Raw genomic sequence first — 19,700 nt, 5'->3', positions numbered from 1 at the left:
AAAACCAACTTTCTTCCATACTTCCTCCACTATTTAATGGTACCACCATTCTCCAATCACAGACTCAAACTCTGAAACTTATCTTTCAACTCCTCCCTCTCATGCCTCACCTTTTCGCTGGCTTCAGTCAAAACCTTCCTGCACCGTACCACTCAGATTCATCCTCCTTCCCTACCTTCCACTGCCACCATGTTTTCCATCACTACCCAAGAAGCTCCACTAGGAGCTTGCCTGTAGGATAAAATCAAAACTTTATTGTTTAGAATGTAAAGGCCTTCACAGTCTGACTCTAGCCTGCTTTTCTAGGCTTATTGTATTATCACTGTCCTTCACATATTCTACTTTGTAGCCAAACTGGCCGCCTTGCTGTTCCCTGTACATGACATCCCCTTTTTCCCTCATCTTGACTTTAAACAGACTGTCCGCAATAACCCTCTCTCTTCACCTCTGCCTCATAAAATGTCTAGTTTCCTACAAGGCTCAGTTCAAATGCCACTTCCTACACAAGACTTACCATGATCCCCAAGGCACTAGACTCCTCCCCTCATTTAAATTATTTTTATTTACTATTTATGTAATTGTACATGCTTATTTGTGAACATGTAGTTTTCTCTCAATAGAATAGAAACTCAGTGAAGACAGGAACAGTTTTATTTTTAAATTTGGATCAATAGCACCTAACCCAGTGTCTAGCACATAGTAAATGGTTAATAAATGCATTCTTAATTAGTGAGTAAACACCAATAAAAATTAAATATCAATTTAAATATTAAGTATTAATAAATAAATGAACTAACAATTAAAATTAATGAAATAATGAGTAATTAATGGATTTTCATTAAAGACTTCAATCTTTTTATCTCCCTACCTCCAAACTATCCGGGTCTTTCTAAAGTATTATTTTGGTCATGTCATACCTGGCTCTTGATTGCTCAACTCTGTTACATAATGATGTAGGTCTGTGAAGTATGTACAAATGAAGAAAGAGAAGTTTCCAGAGAAGCTCCTCAAGGAGGAGCTTCCAGAGAAGGGGAGATTAGATAGATAGGTAGAAAGATAGATAGATAGATAGATAGATAGATAGATAGATAGATAGATAGATAGATGGATGGATGGATGGATAAAGAGATATAGATGATAACTAAAGCGAGGATAGAGACAATAGATGAATGAAGAAAGAGTAGATAGGTGGATAGAGGGAGAGAGATAGAACATTTATTAAACAGTTATATGCCACGCACTGTGCTAAGTGCTGTGTGACAAATGAAAAGTCTAAGACACATTTCCAGGTGATTAATAACCAATTTATTAATTATGGCTACTAAATAATTGATAGATTGCGGGCAGTGGCTTTCTCTCATAAACCAAAGGTTTCTGCCCCTTCCCTAGAACATTGAATGTTTAAAAAGTCTTTGGAAAAGGGGCTGTACCTGAGGGTGAAATCAACTCTGATTGGTTAACAATCAATGAGGGAGTAGACAATCAATTGGTTAACAGTCAATGAGGAGGTGGGCAAAAAGTCTTCAACTCTTCCTGCCAAGAATGTGACCTATTCATAAGATTCACCTGCCTTCAGCAATCTGGACAATAGATGGCTTATGGTTTTCCCCTTCATAAGCTGGTTCACCCTAAATTCTAATGGCAGGTTCCAAAGACAGGGGCTTATTTTCTAAGGGCAAGATCTCACCTGGACTGGATTCTGTTTATAAGGTCTTCTAGTTGGGCAGGGTCTCACCCAAGTTAGAAAAACACGTACCTCAGGGATTTGGGCAATCTCATCTATCAGCAATATCCTTCAGAAACTGACTGAATAACCTATGGGGGCTGGTTTCTGAATGAGGAAATAGGAAGGGGAAGCCTTAATCTTAATTTAATAATCAGTTATTAATATGAGAGAGAAAGAATCATTTATTTCAGCTGGGGATACAAATACAAGCAAACAAGATGGTCCCTACTCTCAAAGAGCTTATATTCTAAGATAAAATATAAAGGTGTCATGCTGCTTTCATGTGGCTTGCTTAATAACCAATGAAATTGATCATAAGTTCTTTATACATCTGGGACTTTTTGACCAACCATTTGGTTTTTAGGTCAATGTATTGTTTAGTTGTAAGTGTTGGAGATTTTTAAAAAAAAATACTACAGGTCATGAATGTTTGCATAAAGTACAGAAACATGTAATTGGCCTATATTTGAAGGGTCACTGGTTTTCTCATAGTTTGGTAATAAGTAAGTTATGCTTTCTTTTAAGAAAGATGAAATCATGCCTTTTTTCGTGATGAAGCTGATAAAGTGCTTTGCTAGTAATTCATATGCCACTGAGATATATTTAAGTCAATAGTCATAGATCTTAACTTCCCACCCACCATTACTTTCCAGTTTGACAGAAAAGTTAGGGTTTCGATCACTTTTTTTTTACTGCAACTATTTTGTCAACCATTATATTAATTGGCACAGAAGTTTTCTGTTTCATGTTTGATCCAATTTTCACTTTCTTTGTGTTGGCCTTCATTGTGATCATATAGAGAGCCAGAAATTTTCCATTCCCCTTCTTTAGGGCATCTCTCTCTCGCCTCTATTTTTTCTTTTCTTTCTTTCTTTTTTTTTTTTTTTTTTTTTTTTTTTTTTGCTTCTTAATCTCTGTGATGCAGTTTCTGATGGACATTGAATTGTTTATTTTGTTCTTTGCACTGTTTTGACTCTTTGCATTGACCCAACCTTTTGACTTTCACTTTTGATTGTTGAGTAAGGGGATCAAGAATTTCTGATATACTTTCCTCTTCAGTTCTTCATTCTGAATGTTTCTTTAATTGAATGACATATATTTTCTGCTCTGCATACTGGCTAAATATTAACATAATCTTCCAGTGTCTTCTCTAGGTCTTCACTGGTTTTCTTAAGTTGCTTTTGCCATGCTGATATTTGATACCTGTTTTTAGAAGGTTTCCTAGGTGATTCACCTTTCTTCCTATAGGTCTTGTCATTTCAGTGGTTATAGCATATACTGGCATATGCAAGTCCTAAAATATTTTTACATTATCTTTTAAATGATTTTGGGAAATGCATTTATTCATGATATTTGTAAAGATAGTAGCTTTCATGAATTACTCAATCCTGGTATGGTTAGTCTAATAGTTGGACTTGATCCATGAAATTCAAAAAGGGTTTTTCAAAATGTCACTTAAAGAATACCCATCTTCTTTTCAAAAGCATGTCAGACAATGGTATTATTTTTTGCCACTATTTCACTATTGGGTAGTTTCTGGATATTCTGTTGTGCAAGTTTGCAATGATTTTCTTTTTCGAAGGAAGTTTTTATTGATGGCTTTGTTTTTATATCACCACAATGTTCCACACTATCTCTCCGCCTGCTCCTCCTAGAGAGCCAGTCTATAGAACGAATAAAGACAAAGGGAGACAGAGAGACAGAGAGAGAAAAGGGAACAAAATCAGTATAACTGATAAATACATTGAAAAGCATCTGAGTCTGAAAACACATACAATATACAATACTCCTGGGTCTCCCACTTTTGAGTAGAGTGAGAGTGTCTTCTCATGTATCTCTTTGGAGGTATGCTTGTTTTTTTATAATTTTGTAAAATTCACTTTTGAATTTTTTATGGTTGCTCTTTCGACTTATATTGTTGTGGTAATTGTGTATATTGATTTTTTTTGGTTCTGCTTGCTTCATTCTTCATCAGTCATGTAGATGTTTTCATGTTTCTCTGTATTTATTACATTCATCATTGTTTATAGCATAGGGATATTTCATTAATATGTATATGTATACACATGTATTTTATATTTAAGAAAGGTGTACTGGAGCCAGTTCACACTGGCTCTCTAGAGCTGGTTGTTAAATTTTCAGAGTAAGCATTTATCCCTCAGAAATCAGCAAATGCTATAAATCAGGACTTGATTTATTGTTTTACTGATCATTTAGACTTAAGAAAGTGAAGGAGAAAATGTCAATAATGCAGATGAAACTTAAAAGTGTGTCTTGCATACAGAGTAGTTGTTAAACATTTCTTGGCATACCACAATGTATGCGTGTGCGTGTGCGTGTGTGTGTGTGTGTGTGTGTGTGTGTGTGTCTTTATGTATGTATGTGTGAATGGTATGTTGGGGCAGGGGGGCAGAGAGGAATGAGAGTGGGGATGGTATACAATTAGGTCCCAGTGAGAACAGATAATGAACTTCATTGGGCTGGAAAAAATTACCCTATTTTACATAATTATAACTTCAAATAATGCAAATTCTAATATTTGCAACAATTTCACAGGATTATTTGTATCAATAGGAACCTAGCCCCCTACATATACACAGAAACAGATAAACACACATATATACATATACACACATATGTACAAATGAATCCCACGTATATGTATATATACCACAGCTATATACATATGCATGGTATATGTATACATATTGTATATGTGTGTATATATTATTATGATATGCTGAGACAGAGAGACAGACAGATTTAGAGAAAGTTCTGTATCTCCATTGCTTAGCACAGTGCGCCTAGCATATATTAGGCACTTAATCAATACTAGTTAAGTGACTGGTTGATTAATATTAATCACTGATTAACCCATGAACTCAGATTTTTTTTCAGATAAATTACTAACTATGCCTATCTCTTGTTCAACACTTGAAGTTGATATTTTGAACTCAGATGTAAGATTTTAGAGTTATTCTATTAAATTTTATCTTCTTAGATTTGACCCAATATTATAGCTTGTCAGGATGTTTTTCTGGATCTTGACTCAATCATAATGTGTATTAATTATCTCTTCCAGCTTTACATCATCTACAAATTGATGATACTTCTCGGGACAGGAACTCTGCTTTCTCTCTTTAAAGAGGCTGGATTCAATCTTCTTTTGCAGAAGATTGGGTCTAAGCTCAGTGTTGGGAGGAGATATGGCATAATGGACATAGCACCAGGCTTAAACTAACCAGTAGTTACAAGGTAGCTAGTTACACTATGACCATAACAATGTAAAAGAAAAGAAATCTGATCAATGCATGCGATACCAAATGCTGACTTCGGAAGACCAACACTGAAGCAGTCTCCTTGGCAGAGAGGCAGTGGACTGCATGCACAGAATGAGCTATACAATATGGTGATTTGTTTTGCTGGGTTACATTGGTTTTTGTTACAAAGGGGGATTTTATTGAGGGTGGTGGTGAAATAATTAGGAAGTTACTAATGTAAAAAAAGTATTGATAAAATATGAAAAGTAAAACTTTTTTTTTTAAGAAAAGGGAGACAATTTAGAGTTAGATTCCACTTGAGATTCTTAGTAGGTTTGTAACCCAAGGTAAGTCACTTAACTCTGAGCTTCTATTTCCTCATCTCTAAAATAAGGATAGTGATAACACTTGCTCACATGAGGATTGAGTGAGATACGTAAATATAGGGAAAACCCTAAAGCTCTGGGTTAATGTCAATTGGTGACACTGGTAAATGTCTCTTCTTCTCCACTATTTCAGGAAGATCCCAGAGATCTTCACTTCCCCCTTGTCCAACTTCTTGTCAGACACTTTGCCACCCAGACTAGACACAAAGTTCTGAAGGTATAACCCCTGCAGCTCTGGAAAGAGCTCCCTGTGACTTCGATAGCCTATGTGTTGACTGAGTGCCTCATTCCTGGCTTAATACAACAAGTATGCCCCAGTCAGGCAGAAAGGGGTATAGTGGATAGAACACTGGGCTCGGAATCAGGAAGACTAATCTTCCTGAGTTCAAATCTGGCCTCAGACACTGATTAGCTGGCCATGTCACGTAACCATGTTCACCTCAGTTTCCTCATCTGAAAAATGATCTGGAGAAGGAAATGGCAAACCATTTCAGTATCTTTGCCAAGAAAATCCAAAAGGGATCACAAAGAGTCAGAAATGATTGAAAAACAAATGCCCCAGCCATCTTTGCTTTACTCCCAGAAAAAGATCTAAGGGTAGGAGAAGACTGCATTGTGGTTTTGAGCTGTATTAACCAATCAACAGCTCGCATTTTTTAAGTGTCTACTGTATCCCAATACCTCTGCTAAGCAAGTGGAATGCAAAGAAAGGCAAAAAAGCAAACCAGTCCTACTCAATCAACAATCAATCAGTAAACATATAAGTGTACTCTGTGCCACGCCCTGTGCAAAGCACCACTATCAAGGATTGCTACTGATTGGAGAGACAACATGCAAACATCTATGCACAAACAAGATAAAGACAACACAAATTGGGAATAGACTTAGAGGAAAGCACTAAGATTAAAGAGGCCTGGGAAAGGGTTCATGCAGAAGGTGGCTCATTAGTTGAGACTTGAAGGAAGCCTGGGTGGGAGAGGCACAGTGTCCAGGAATTAGGTGATAAAACCTCTGTGCTCCATCTTGGTCAGACCACATCTGGAGTGCTTTGTTCAGTTTGGGGTGTCCCAGTTCAGGAAGGACATTGATAAGCCAGAGAGCACCCAGAAAAAGGCAAATCAGGAGGATAAAAGGTCTTTAGTCTAAACCAAATTAGGACCAGTTGAAAAAACTGATTAACACAGAGAACAGAGATGCAAGAAGGGCTCTGTTCAAATATCAGAAGGGCTGCCATGAGGAAGAGCAATTAAAGTCATATTGTTTGGTCTCAGGAAGTAGAATCAGGAGCAATTGGGAGAAGTATCAAAGGGGCAGATCAAGGCTTGATGTGAGGAGCAAATTCCTAAAGAGTAGAGTTATTGCATAGTTGAACAGGCTGTCTGGAAGGTAAGAGGTTGCCCTTGACAGGTGGTCTTCAAACAGAACGTGTTTGACCACATATTGGGTATGCTGTAGGGGGAATTAAGAGGGAAAAGGGAATGGGACTAGAAGTCACTTCCCATTTTAAAATTCTGTGACTCAGTGATCTTAAATTGTGGAGTCCATTGCTTTACAGAGGAAAAGAACAAGACCCACAGAACTGAAGTGACTTTCTCAAGGTCATATGGCCAACAAGGATAAGAGTCAGGATTGGTAGAGGGAGGACGATCATTCCTACCTCCTCCAGCTTTCAAAGCCCAGGATGTCTTCTCTTTGAATAGGAAGAAATGCCCTCAAGGACAAGGGCAATGCATTAGGCAGGTACCGACTGAATTATTAGATCTCCCAAATCACTTTCACTTTTCATAGTCTGAGTGTAAAAGTCTATGAAATTGTCTGGCAACCAAGTGCAAATTGTCCTGCTTTAAGAAAAACTTAGGCAGATTGTTCTAAAGGTCTGAGGGCACTTTTAGGATTTAATAGCTTAAAATTACATACGATTTTTGGGACACCTTGCATACTTTATACCAAATTGCAAGCTTGTAAAATAAATTAGGGGGATCTTAGTCACATTGAAATAGTTATACAGAACATGATATGTGTTGCCAGTTCTCTCTTTTGCTTGGAGAGAGGGAAAAGGAAGGCAGAATTCCCCACCTTCTCTACCTGGTATTGATAGGCTTCAGAAACAACACAAGGCTAACTTCCCTCATGCACTGAGCTCCCAACCTCTGGCCCTGACCAGGTTCCCAACATGGCCACACTGGCCAGACCATGGGCATAATCTTGTCTGCCCATCTTCCTCCTTCAAACTTCTCAAAACATTACCAAACATAATACCTGTACAGTTAAACTTTCTCAAAACTAATTGTATGTCTTGGCCAAAACAAGGAGAGGAAACTTTTAGTCCCAATGTTGGAAAAAGTAACAACCAAGAGGTTTGGGATGAGATTGTGTCCTTGTTATCATCGGGTTATAATGAATCTCTGGGGAGCCCAGCCCCATCAACTAAGAAAGGGGAAGAGAACCCTGGGAGGGTCAAACATAGCTTTGTGTACTTTAGTGTTTCCATGGAAACAAAGTAGCATCCCAAATACTACAGAACTGGTACTTGTCCATAGAGAAACTGCCTGTTCTACAAATATCTCAAACACAAAGCCCTTTGTGCATACCTCACCCCTACATGTACAAGAGCTATTTATCAACAAACCCCCAGGGCCCCCCTTGGGATAAACTAAATGAGCCTCCATGAGCCAAAGTCACTCTGTGACCCAGGAGGGAAGGAGGAAGGATTTGTTTCCAATAATGAACATGTTTGCTCTTCCTGTACGTTTCTATACAAAGTTTCTTCTTTGGAAGCACAAGAAGGTACTTAGAGGAAGGGACCAGGGGATGATGCTGTCATGGACCTGGCTGACAGGAGGGATCCAGAAACTGTATTTTCTTTGCTATGAAGTTATTTGTGGCATGTAATGTTAGTTAACTGGCCACACATGAAGCTGAGATTAGAGCTAGAAATTAAACCAATTGAGAGACATGCAAACTAGCTATGAGACACAAGCTGATTTTGTTTAGGTTCTACAGAAGACATATTAGCTCCTGGAGCTGAAAATGAGAATCAGAGGTCTCCTCCAACTCCGAGTACAATGTTTAACCCCACCAGTAATAGAAGGAGCCCAAAACTGACCCAAGTATTTCCCCAATGACAGGTAACTTAAACTCTATGCACATTTTTAGGGGAACAGAGAGCAACCCAGGGGTTACTTGGTGACCTTAGAAAATCTGTCTTGTAGACTGGAGTCTAATAAGGCATACAGCCTGGCCTGGGAGTCAGGAAGATCTGAGTTCAAATCCTACCTCAGACACTGTGTGACCCTGGGCAAGTCACTTAATCTCTATCTGACTCACTTTCCTCATAGGTCAAATGAGTACCACTATAGTACCTACCTCCCAGGGTGACTGTGAGAATAAAGTGAAATAATATTTTTAAAGTACTTTGTAAACCTTAAAGTGGTAGATAAAATTTAGCTACTATTGTTATCATTATTATACTGAAGACTAGCAAATTTGTTGATCATCAAAGGAGTCTGTATGGAATGGTCTGTTTAGGCTGTTTAACCTCATCTGTATACCACGTCACAGTCACAATTGAATAACCCAAATATTCTGACAGCATCAGGTTTGAGTAAAATCCATGAGTATCCTTACACAGTGAAGGAAACCATAGTCCCTCCATATCTAATTGAACCACACAAACCCAGAATGAAACATGCCTTAAGGCATGACAGGGCAAGGCCACCCAGGTAGGGCATCTCAGAGGGACTGCCACAGCCTAAACACTTCACTCACACAACTCCACATGGAGCCAAAGAGAACAGAAGGATTCCCCCTTTTTCAACAACAGCCCATTGAACATCCAGACCCCCTATACCTGCTGGACTGTCTCTCCTCCTGTCAGTCAGAGCCCTGGAAAAAGGGAAGAATGCCAAGGATTCCTGTGACGTTGAGTCTCTCCTTTATAGTCAGGTGAGCTCTCCCAAAGCTGTGTTCTCATGACTTGAGTTTCATCAATTTGATTTCTGAGTAAGGTGGGGAGAACTAAACAGTTTATCAGTTGGCACTAGGCACGTCTGCTGGACCAATGTTAAGTGCTGAGACATCATTATTGTTGTTGTGAATGAAAGAATAAAAATGCTACTACTGAAGACATACTGGACTCCTTTCAGATCACCCTCTTCAGTGCATTCTTCCCAAAACCCTAAGAGGCTGACTTGCACTTAGCTTCTGTTCCTCTATGAACCTAAGGTCTGTTTCCAGCCACAATTAAATCCAACCCAGATTCTCACCATCTTAAATGTGTACTTTTGTCTCTTCTGAAGTAATGTATGCAGTATGTAATCTTCCTTAACTAATCTTACCACTTCTCTAATTAGTCTATTGACACTGAATTTTACTCTTGTCAAAAAAAAAAAACTAGATACCCATTGAGAAAATTGACCTCAACCTTAACTTAATGATTAGACATAAGCTCTACCATCTGGATCATTTATGAAGTCATTAACCAATATTATTTCTTTAATAAATCCTTTATAATTACTACTTCTACTATCTGAAACACACTGAAACAAAAAAAACTTTAAATGTTATTCTTCTGGTACTATTCAATAGCTCAATACTTTGACTATTATTTCCCTTGGTATAATTATTGTTCTTTTTTATGGACTGCTTTTAGACTTCTAGCTGCTGGAAACTATACACATATTATATGATCACCAAATATAATCTGTGTCAAACACACAGCACAACCTTCAAAATGGGTCAATGAAAAGAAAATACCATTCTCATTTGCCCAAATTTTTCTTCCTTTAGTTTTATATATAATTTATATAGAATTATATTTGTCACATTTAAAATTTTTATATCCTCATCATTATATTTGAGACACAAGTAGTAATAATTATCTGAAAAACAAATTAGAGAGGGCATTCCTTCCCAAGTCTTTCACAAATGTCCTGTGCTATATTAGATTTAAAGAGAGATATGGTATTCATGGAATCAAATGAAAATTCCTAGAGCAAGAGAAAGTATAGGAAAAGATAATCTGACATCTTGAGAAAAATAAAGGAACAAAACATGTTTGAAAATGCACTTCTTATAAGGAACAAAAACAAGGCAAAAAAAGTGAACCCATTTTGCTTAGGAATTTAGTTTCTTGTAAATAAGGTTAAGGTAAGGACAGGGTTTTGCCTATAAAATTTTCATTCATCAATCAAACTGTTATTACTAATTTTGATGTTGCTCCTCTTGACAATCCCAGCCAACATTGAAATTCCAACACCAAGAGCCACAAGGCTCCCAATCTAGGAAAATGTGTATACGTGCCACAAACTTGATGAAGGGTATAGATGTTGGGAAAGGTGAAGGGTGAAATGGAGGATATTGCTAATGGAATCCTTCAGCTTAAAAAAGCTTCATTCATCTCCTGTTCTCTTCACTTCTAGACCAGAGCCTCATAGCCTCTCTTGTTAATGCCCTGTTTCTCTGGTCCCAACAGGGAACATGGGGAACAACATCACTATCACTGAGATCATTCTTCTGGGACTCACAGATACCTGTGAACTACAAATGCTGATCTTTGTGGGGCTCCTCCTGACCTACCTTATCACACTGCTGGGGAACCTCCTCATCATTGTCGTCACCCTGATGGATCATCGCCTTCACACCCCCATGTACTACTTCCTCAGAAACTTTGCTATTCTGGAGATCTGGTTTACTTCTGTCATCTTTCCCAAGATGCTAGATAACATCCTAACAGGGAACAAGACCATCTCCTTACTGGGATGCTTCCTGCAGTTCTTCTTCTACTTTTTCCTAGGAACTACAGAATTCCTCCTCCTGTCTGTGATGTCCTTTGATCGGTATGTGGCAATCTGTAATCCCTTGCATTATGCCACCATTATGAGCAAAAGGGTCTGTGTGCAGCTGGTGCTGTCCTCATGGGTAGGAGGTTTCCTTCTCATCATTGTACCTAGTAGCATCACATTTTGGCAGCCTTTCTGTGGTCCCAATGTCATCAATCACTTTTTTTGTGACAGTTTCCCATTGCTAGAACTAGTGTGTGCAGACACAAGCCTGGTGGAACTGATGGGCTTTGTTGTGGCCAATATCAGTCTTCTGGGCACCTTATCTGTCACTGCCTCTTGTTATGGCCACATCCTCTATACAATCCTGCACATCCCTTCAGCCAAGGAGAGGCAGAAAGCCTTTTCCACTTGTTCCTCCCACATCATTGTGGTGTCACTTTTTTATGGCAGCTGTATCTTTATGTATGTCAGGGCAGGTAAGGGCAGTGAAGGAGAGAACCTGAACAAGGTGGTGGCCCTCCTCAACACTGTGGTGACCCCAATGCTCAATCCTTTCATCTATACCCTGAGGAACAAACAGGTGAAACTGGTGATTAGGGAAAAGGTGGGCAAGTGGATCTCCCAGGCCTGAGCTGGAGCTGTGGAGCAGGGAGAGTTCCCCACAAATGGCAAAAACCTCTTGCAGTTACTTGAAAAGACTGTTCTTGAGGTCACCTCGGTTATTCACCCAGATATTTTTGTTTTGTCCTCTTCACCTGAACCAGCTGCCAGAGTGAGCTATTCTGAATGTGAAGACCCCAGGCATTCTCATACACACCAAACCCCTGTAACAACAACGTTGCTTGCAGCTGCTGTGGGGATGTAAGACCAATAATACCCGCACACAGGAGGGCTGCCGGAATGGGTTCCTTCATCTGTTTTTCTAAGGAACGCAACTTTAAGGCGTTAATAATCTTACTTTACCATATATATATATGTGTGTGTGTGTGTGTGTGTATATGTATATATGTATATATATACATATATCGTTCACTTAGTTCAGGGGAAAATGTCAGCCCCCTGAACTTCAGAGTAAATACAAACAGAAATTCCAAACAGATCAACAGACAGGATTTTATCTGTCTGACCAAATCACAATACATATATAGTTACCAGAGAGAAGCACCAACATCTGGATTTTCAAAGCGGGGCTCTGCTTTAAAGGCTACCCAGAATCTCATCACCAGCACTCTTTCAATGAGTGTGCCCCCAAAGGCAAAATGCTAACCTCTGAGTTTATATATACTTCTTCAGGGTCAAAGGGTATCACAACCATGCAATTCAAACCCATGTGAACTAGGCCTTCCTTTGTTGTAAGCAGGTCATCAAAGACTCCAAAAGGAAGACAACAAAAAGTCCACTTTGCTTGCCATTACATTTGAAAAGCAAAACTCATCAAAGGTACTTGGTTACTTCAGCATTCCAAAAGAGAAAACAGTAAAAAAAAAAAAAAAGTCCCACCCTAATTACCATAACAACCCCAAAGTTCCCCTGACCATCTCACCCTCTGGGAATGTAGTGATTTGTTAGATTAACAAAGGTAAGGAGCTAGAGAGTATGGCAAGGTCCACACAGCTGTTGGGTCTGGTTCTTCCTGATGCCCAGTTCCCACACACGCCTGCAACCTGATTGAGTACTTTTTCCTCATGATTCATTAACACTGGATTTGAAACTTTTGAAACTGACATATCTCATCACCAGAAGCGCCTTTGTTGTGTCTGTCTTAAAAACTTTATCTAAAGCAAGGCAAATTGTTCTTGCCTTCTGTAAGTTTATGATTCAAGATGTACAAAATTGATATAGAGTAACATGTAAAGGTCAAATGGACAGAGCACACAAATATTAAACAAATGTTCTATTTAAAAAATGTATCCACATAAATTAGGCTCAAGAGGGAACTACATTTCATGGGGTAGAAAGTTAGTTAGGTCAGAATTATACTCTCAATTACAGTTAAGAAAATTTTCAGTGGAGAGGCTCATTGATTTTTAAGATTGGTATAAATAAAATGTAATTAATAATGATTCCCCAAACTGTCTTAATTCCCAATGATTCCATCTCTTGCCTCCCCATATTCACTCAGGGTATTCCCTTCCCCCATACCTGGAACACAGTAATTCTTTCTCTCCTAAAATCCACTGCTTAGAATTTGTAACATCCCTCACATCTTAAAGAATGAAATAGACTGTTACTCAGAATATAAAAAAATATAAAATCTACAGTTCTGGCACATCCATTTCCACCCTATGCTTTTGACTCCAGGGTCATGTTTACACACATTCACAGATCTTAGATACTTCACTTACTGTGGCCACACTATTTATTCAACATAGGGAAGATGGAGGGAAAAGTTAAGCATTCCTCCACAGAAGCATTCACCCTCAGCCATCACCCAAAGCCTCCTCCTGTTTACCTAGTTCTTCAGTTGTGACTGCGGAACCACTAAATCATACCCCTTCAGATAATGTAAAAGGAATAAAGGAGAAGTATTTGTCTGGGAGCTCAGCTCCAGGTCACAACCCATACCAGGGGAAACCAGAAAAGATCTGCAAGAGGAGCCATGTTCCCCAACAAGGTGCCGAGTCTTAGGACTGATGATTTATCTAGATCACCTCTGCAGCACAAGTTTCCAACAAGATCAGTGGGTCAAAGCTACACCATCATCTCAAAGAAGCCTGGAAGACCTTTGGCTATGGCTTCTTGCTTCCCATGGCCCACATGGTTGACAGTCCAGAGTTTGAATATCAAAGTCAGCCACAATTCAGGTACATGACAATCAGCTAGAACAGCTTCAAGGGCAGTCAATGATCTCCATCAACTTCCTTGGATCTTTTTTTTTTGAGGGGGAAAGGCAGGGCAACTGGGGTTAAGTCACTTGCCCAAGATCATACAACTAGTGAGTGTGTCAAGTGTGTGAGACCAGATTTGAACTCAGGGTCTCCTGACTCCAGGGCCGGTGCTCTACTCACTGCACCACCTAGCTGCCCCACCTCCTTGGATCTTTGGCAACTAGCAAGTTCAAATCTCATGGGTAAGAAAAGAAAGACACAGGCAGCTTATATTGGATACTGGGAGCCAGTCAGTAAGTCAGGCAATAAATATTTATTAAGCATCTACTATATGTCAGGCACTGTGCTAAGCACTGGGAATACACAAAAAAAGAAAGGCAAAAAAATAGTCCCCACTTTCAAGGGGTAAGAGGCAAATAAGTATGTATAAATAAGTTATATACAGGATGAATATGAAATAATCAGAAGGAACACTGAATAGCTACTGTCATAAAACATCACCATGAAAATAATCCATGTATCACACTCTCCTACTCCTCCTATTCAAATCTAGATTTAGTTCTGTTGTACCAGAAGCGAGCAAGAGTATAAGTTTTAAGTGGAGAATTTATTAGCCGGCGGCCATTGGGGTACTGCACCACAAATCAATTGCCATGTGTTGGGGTGATGGCTTGGCTTATATACGATATGTGGGGGTACAGAGCAGGGAAACAGGAACAAAGGTCCTGGCTGATCAAAAGATTCAGTCAGGTTATCATACTAGTGGGATAATCTCATTTACATTCCTTGGTGGAGTCACGGAGCCCCAGGGATATCTGCTAGGAAGGGTCTGCCAGGTTATCTCTCAGTAGGATGGTCCTATCTATTGACATTCCTTGGAGGAGCCAGGAAGTCCCAGGGATATCTGAGTCCATTCTTTCTGGGGGTGCTTGTCAGTAGCTAGGGGTTACTCAGGGGTTCCTAATTTTCTTTGTATTACAGTTCATCTCCACTATCCTATGATAAAGCTTCCAGACCATTTCAAATTCATGCTTCCCATTAAGTGTGGGAAGGTCAAATACTATACCCATGCTATCAGTCTCCTTCCTTAATCACTACCACCTCCATGGTCCTAGGAGAAGTAATAATAATTCAAATAAGCAAGAAGACAATATGTGGACCCAGATTACATTCTTATTACTGTGTGTTTTCTTTTTTCTTCATCTCTTCCACCCTACTCTCCAAGTGTGCCATTGGAAAAAAAAACTTGCATAACAATATCATTTCTGCTCAGTATTATGAGGGTAAATGCTTAACAACCATCTCTCTGGAAAAGAAAAATGTACCTCTGACATACTTTTAAGTTTAATATGCATTATCAATATTTTCTCCATCGCTTTCCAAATTCTAGAGACAATCAATGAAATAATAAATTAAGTCCTGATTAATAGCATTTGCCAATTTCCAAAGTGTAAATGCTCACAAAAATTTAACTATTAGCTTTGTAAGCCAGTATCAGATGGTTCCAGCACACCCCTGCTTCTGTTCCTCCGCCCTTAGTTGATCTTCTTAGTTGATCTAAATACTTTCTGCCACATTTGTCTCCTAGTCCTGAGCTTCTTCATATGAGTATTTATATTTCACTATTTTGAGATTATGTAGTTTTGTCAGTATACATATTCCGTCCTCCAATACAGATCACAATCTTTACCACTTAATAGTTGTTACTCAATATTTTCTGAGGTTGTGAAATTCGTCACCCTGAGCTAATTTAGTTGGAAGCTTCTCCACACCTGGCAAAGCTAGTTCTTGGATAACAGACATACATATAGTCTATCACTGATCTCATAGTGGAAACAATTCTGCCTTGATGGAACCTGCAAGAGCCTGGTAGCATTGTCTTTGAGAGTATAGCGTCATTTCTGCATTGTGATGAGGCATCCTAGTAGGACTTCAGTGGGAACTTCACACAAGGATATACAATTAAATCCAACTCCCCTTTTATTCCCTGCTTTTACAAATTCTATTCCTTTTGGATCAAATTCTTCTCTATCCTCATTCCAGCCATGAATCTCATGATCCCCAATCTCAGCAATACCTATGAGATTAAATGTTTCTTCTTGCATTGTGGTTTCTCATTTATCCCATTGATTCAAATGAACTTGTGATCTCATTGATGCGGGCATGCCCTCTAACCAAATTATGTCACATTTTATCCATTTCCACCCATCTAGTGCAAGTTTTGTTGATATTTTCCCATCATTTGAACACAGGAGGTCCCCAACTAACATACTAGGGCTCTTTGTTGTCCTTGCTTTCTCTTGATGTCATAAGGATATAAATGGCACACACAGACTGTCCAATGGTTGTCCCTTATTCTTGCCACATGATCAGCCTATCTTTTTTTCCACTTTATTTTTTTTTCACTCCTCTTCTACTGCTTCTTCTTGTTTTTGAAATGTTGCAGCCTAATTACATCCACCATATCCCTCTCTCTTGCTCTTTTTGTGATCCTCAGTTTCAGTGTGTGGCATGTAATGAGCTCTTTAAAAAAGGTTTTTTCATTCATTCATTCCTCAATTTTAATTCTCCAGAGACCGTAAGTATACTATGACTCACAACCATACAATAGCAATGGCATTATATTGGTATTAAAAAGACAGGCCATTGTTTTAGAGAGAAGCTTGGGGACACTAAAAGAACTTAGAAAAAGGCAATCCAGCCTACTTGTATTCTCCTCTCTTGGTTCAAATAATCATACCTTTACAATGCTTTTCTAAGATGCACACACGCACACACACACACACACACACACACACACACACAAGTCTATGGTCCTACTTTGCCTCATGTTCTGCATAATATGTATTCTTCATCCTCTTGGTTTTTCCTATACAATTAGAACAAGCTCTTTTGAGTTATTATAGATACCATCTAGGAGGGTAGGTAAAGTTCTGGGATCTCGTGTAACTTCAGAAGAGAGAATATTTGTAAAGCACTTAGCACAGTGCCTGGCACAGAGTAGGAGCTATATAAATGCTCATTCCCTGCCTTTCTCTTCTTTTTTCTTCCTTTCCCTTTCCCTTCCCTTCCCTTCCTCAAACAGGACAATCTCATCTACAAAAAAGGAGCATCTGGAGGGTATCACACAGGAAATCCTTCTTTGACTCCGAGTCTGTGCTGGATCCCCTCACTGACAATGGCAAACACCTTTGGCAAGGGAAGGGAAGAGAATAAGCATTTATATAGTGCCTACTATATTTATATAAACTTCTATATAGTGCCTACTATGTACTAGATAGACATTGTGCTAAGTGCTTTGCAAATATTACACCACATGATTTTCTCCCTATTTTATGCCCCAGCAAACAGATATTAATGATTAGAGGCTGATCATTGATGAGTAACATTAATAATTAACAATTATACAAATAAGTGATATTATATTGTTATATTATGTTACAATGTATTATAACACATAATATGTTACAAATTAATTATAAATATTATCAAATCTAAATATAATTATAAATATTATAAATTAATATAATTTGTTATAAATTCTGCAAATAACATTAATAATTGCTATCATTTGTAAAGCATTTTAAGGCTTAAGAAGTGCTTTACATATATCTTATTTGATCCTCACAACAACTCTGTGAGGTAGATACTATTATCATACCCATTTTACAGATGAGGAAACCAAGGCTGAGAGGGGTCAGTCATGGAGATGATGTTCATCAAACAAGGTTATTTCTGTTGTATATTTTTCAAAGAATTTTATATATTTTTGATATATAACCCAAGGAGACCTTGTTGGAGAAAAGCATTTTAGGTGGCGTTCTGTTCTACTGAATCAAATGCTTTTTAAATAGTCAACAAAACAGGGTGGATGAGGTATTGTCTGCATCTTTTCATTAACTGTTGCTTGCTAAAGATGTAACCTGCTGTGGAATATCACTTCTGAAAGCCCGTCTGTTTCCATCTAATACCTCACCAAGAATGCCCTTGATTCATGTGCTGATTGTCCTCATAAAAGTTTTGTATAGCAGAGAGAGTGTACGTATTGGTTATAATTACTAAGCTTCCCTCCATTGCTTCTTTCGGGGTAATAATTGGGGCTGAGATTTTCTTCTTACCTTTGGCAACTTCTCCTCCTTGAAAATGAAACACCTCCAACATGGAGCTTCTCTACCTCCCCTTAGGCCTGCCTACCTGCTTTGCTCATCTTTGTTCTTTTCAGGGCTATTTCTACCTCCTTTGGAAACATATCTGAAAGAGAAAAAAAGGCTGAAATAAATAAAAATTGATATGGAATGCAAAAAAAGAAAGAAAGGAAGGAAGAGAGAGAGAGGGAGAGAGAGGGAATGAGGGAGAGAGAGAGAGAGACAGAGAAGAGAGGAGAGAGAGAGAGAGGAGAGAGTGATTAGGAAGAGAGAGAGACAGGGAGGGGAGAAGGGCATGGGGGTAGGGAGGAAGAATTGGTCTTTGGAGTTCTCTACTTCTAATTTGCTTAATTCCTGCTTTTCTTATGATATTCTTCACCATTAAGAAAGAAAGAAAGGAAGGAAGGAAGAAAGGAAAAAACATATCTGAGATGATGATGTTGGAATCTAAATGTGGGGGCTCAATAGTCTTTAATGATGAAAAGATTTTTTTAAAAAATATTTTCAGAACTTTTCTATCTTGGTTTTTTAGTTGTCTTTGTTTCAATTTCATCCTTTAATACCGTCAGAGTGATCTTGCTTAGCTAGGCCTCTTGCCAAACTTTCTTTAAAACGATTTGGCCCTCTATTGCTTCTTTCCATTTTATGGGATGATTCTATTCATAATATTCCCTCATCCTTCTAACTCAATATTTGGCAATAAGTGTATATTCTAAACCAATGTTGCCAGTGGCTACCATATCTACTTCTCAAGTAAGTAAGATGTTTGCTGGCTAAGGAGGTTTTGTTAGACTTTTTTGATTTCTTCATTATAGAATTTGATTTGTATCAGTTAAACTCCTGTATAAAATTATTATGGTCAGTGTCAATATCCTTTCTTCTATTCCAGGGCTGTCCAAAATGTCACCTACAGGCCACATGCAGCCCACAGTGCAATTTATGCAGCCTGCCTACAAGCACAGAAATTTACATAAATGCTTCAGAAAACTAAGCCAAGCTACCACAGAGCTCTCACTAAAATGGCAAATCAAAATATATTGTCTATTGTTTCAATAAAAACCTAAGGTTGGTCAACCCTGTTCTAATCCATTAGAATGTGAGCCCCTTAAGAACAAGGACTGTGCAGGTCAGTGGGAAAACTCTATTGGACCTGGGTAAGAGAAGGGTACCGTCTGGCCCCAGCCCCGGGGTGGCAGAAGTGGCTGCAGCAGCAATGGTGGCAGCAGTGGCAGCAGCAGTGGCTGCTTCCAGAACTCCAGGCCCACAGATGGTGGGGGGAATCAAGCAGCTGATCAGAGCAGGATCGCAGGGATCTTTTTGCTGGCACTGAGGCAGGATCCTCTTGCTTTGCTCTGCTTGGATCTGGGTCGCAATCCTGATTGGCAGTCCTGGGGTGAGGAATAGCGCTGGTGTGGCAGAGTTTGTGGTGGCTATGGAGAGGGAGTCCTCCTAGCAGTTTCAAGGCAGAAAAGAGTGCTTGAGGTCACTCACAAACCAGAGCACAGGCCAGTAGAGGAGTAAACACCTCTCCCTGGATCATACCACCTCAGAAAAACTGAAAGTTTACAAGTG

At 38.9% G+C, this 19,700-nt stretch overlaps 2 protein-coding genes across 2 annotated transcripts in view; one reads left to right on the top strand and one right to left on the bottom strand.

Moving 5' to 3' along the window:
- Positions 1–11,003, bottom strand: part of LOC118830012 (olfactory receptor 6J1-like) — a 76,576-nt gene extending 65,573 nt beyond the window's left edge. Inside the window, exon 1 of the mRNA XM_036736880.1 lies at positions 10,950–11,003. Coding sequence (XP_036592775.1) covers positions 10,950–11,003 — 54 coding nt within the window. The remainder of the gene's footprint in view (positions 1–10,949) is intronic.
- A 15-nt stretch (positions 11,004–11,018) lies between these two features.
- On the top strand, positions 11,019–11,786 carry LOC118829686 (olfactory receptor 49-like). Its single transcript, XM_036736605.1, has one exon. The coding sequence runs from the start codon at positions 11,019–11,021 to the stop codon at positions 11,784–11,786; it is 768 nt and encodes a 255-aa protein (XP_036592500.1).
- Positions 11,787–19,700: the final 7,914 nt, after the last annotated feature.

This window comes from Trichosurus vulpecula, chromosome 8, assembly GCF_011100635.1.
Source record: "Trichosurus vulpecula isolate mTriVul1 chromosome 8, mTriVul1.pri, whole genome shotgun sequence".
In the NCBI taxonomy this organism is placed as follows: Eukaryota; Metazoa; Chordata; class Mammalia; order Diprotodontia; family Phalangeridae; genus Trichosurus; species Trichosurus vulpecula.
The sequence above is the reverse complement of the archived record's forward strand: the minus strand, read 5'-3'. Positions and strand labels throughout refer to the sequence as shown.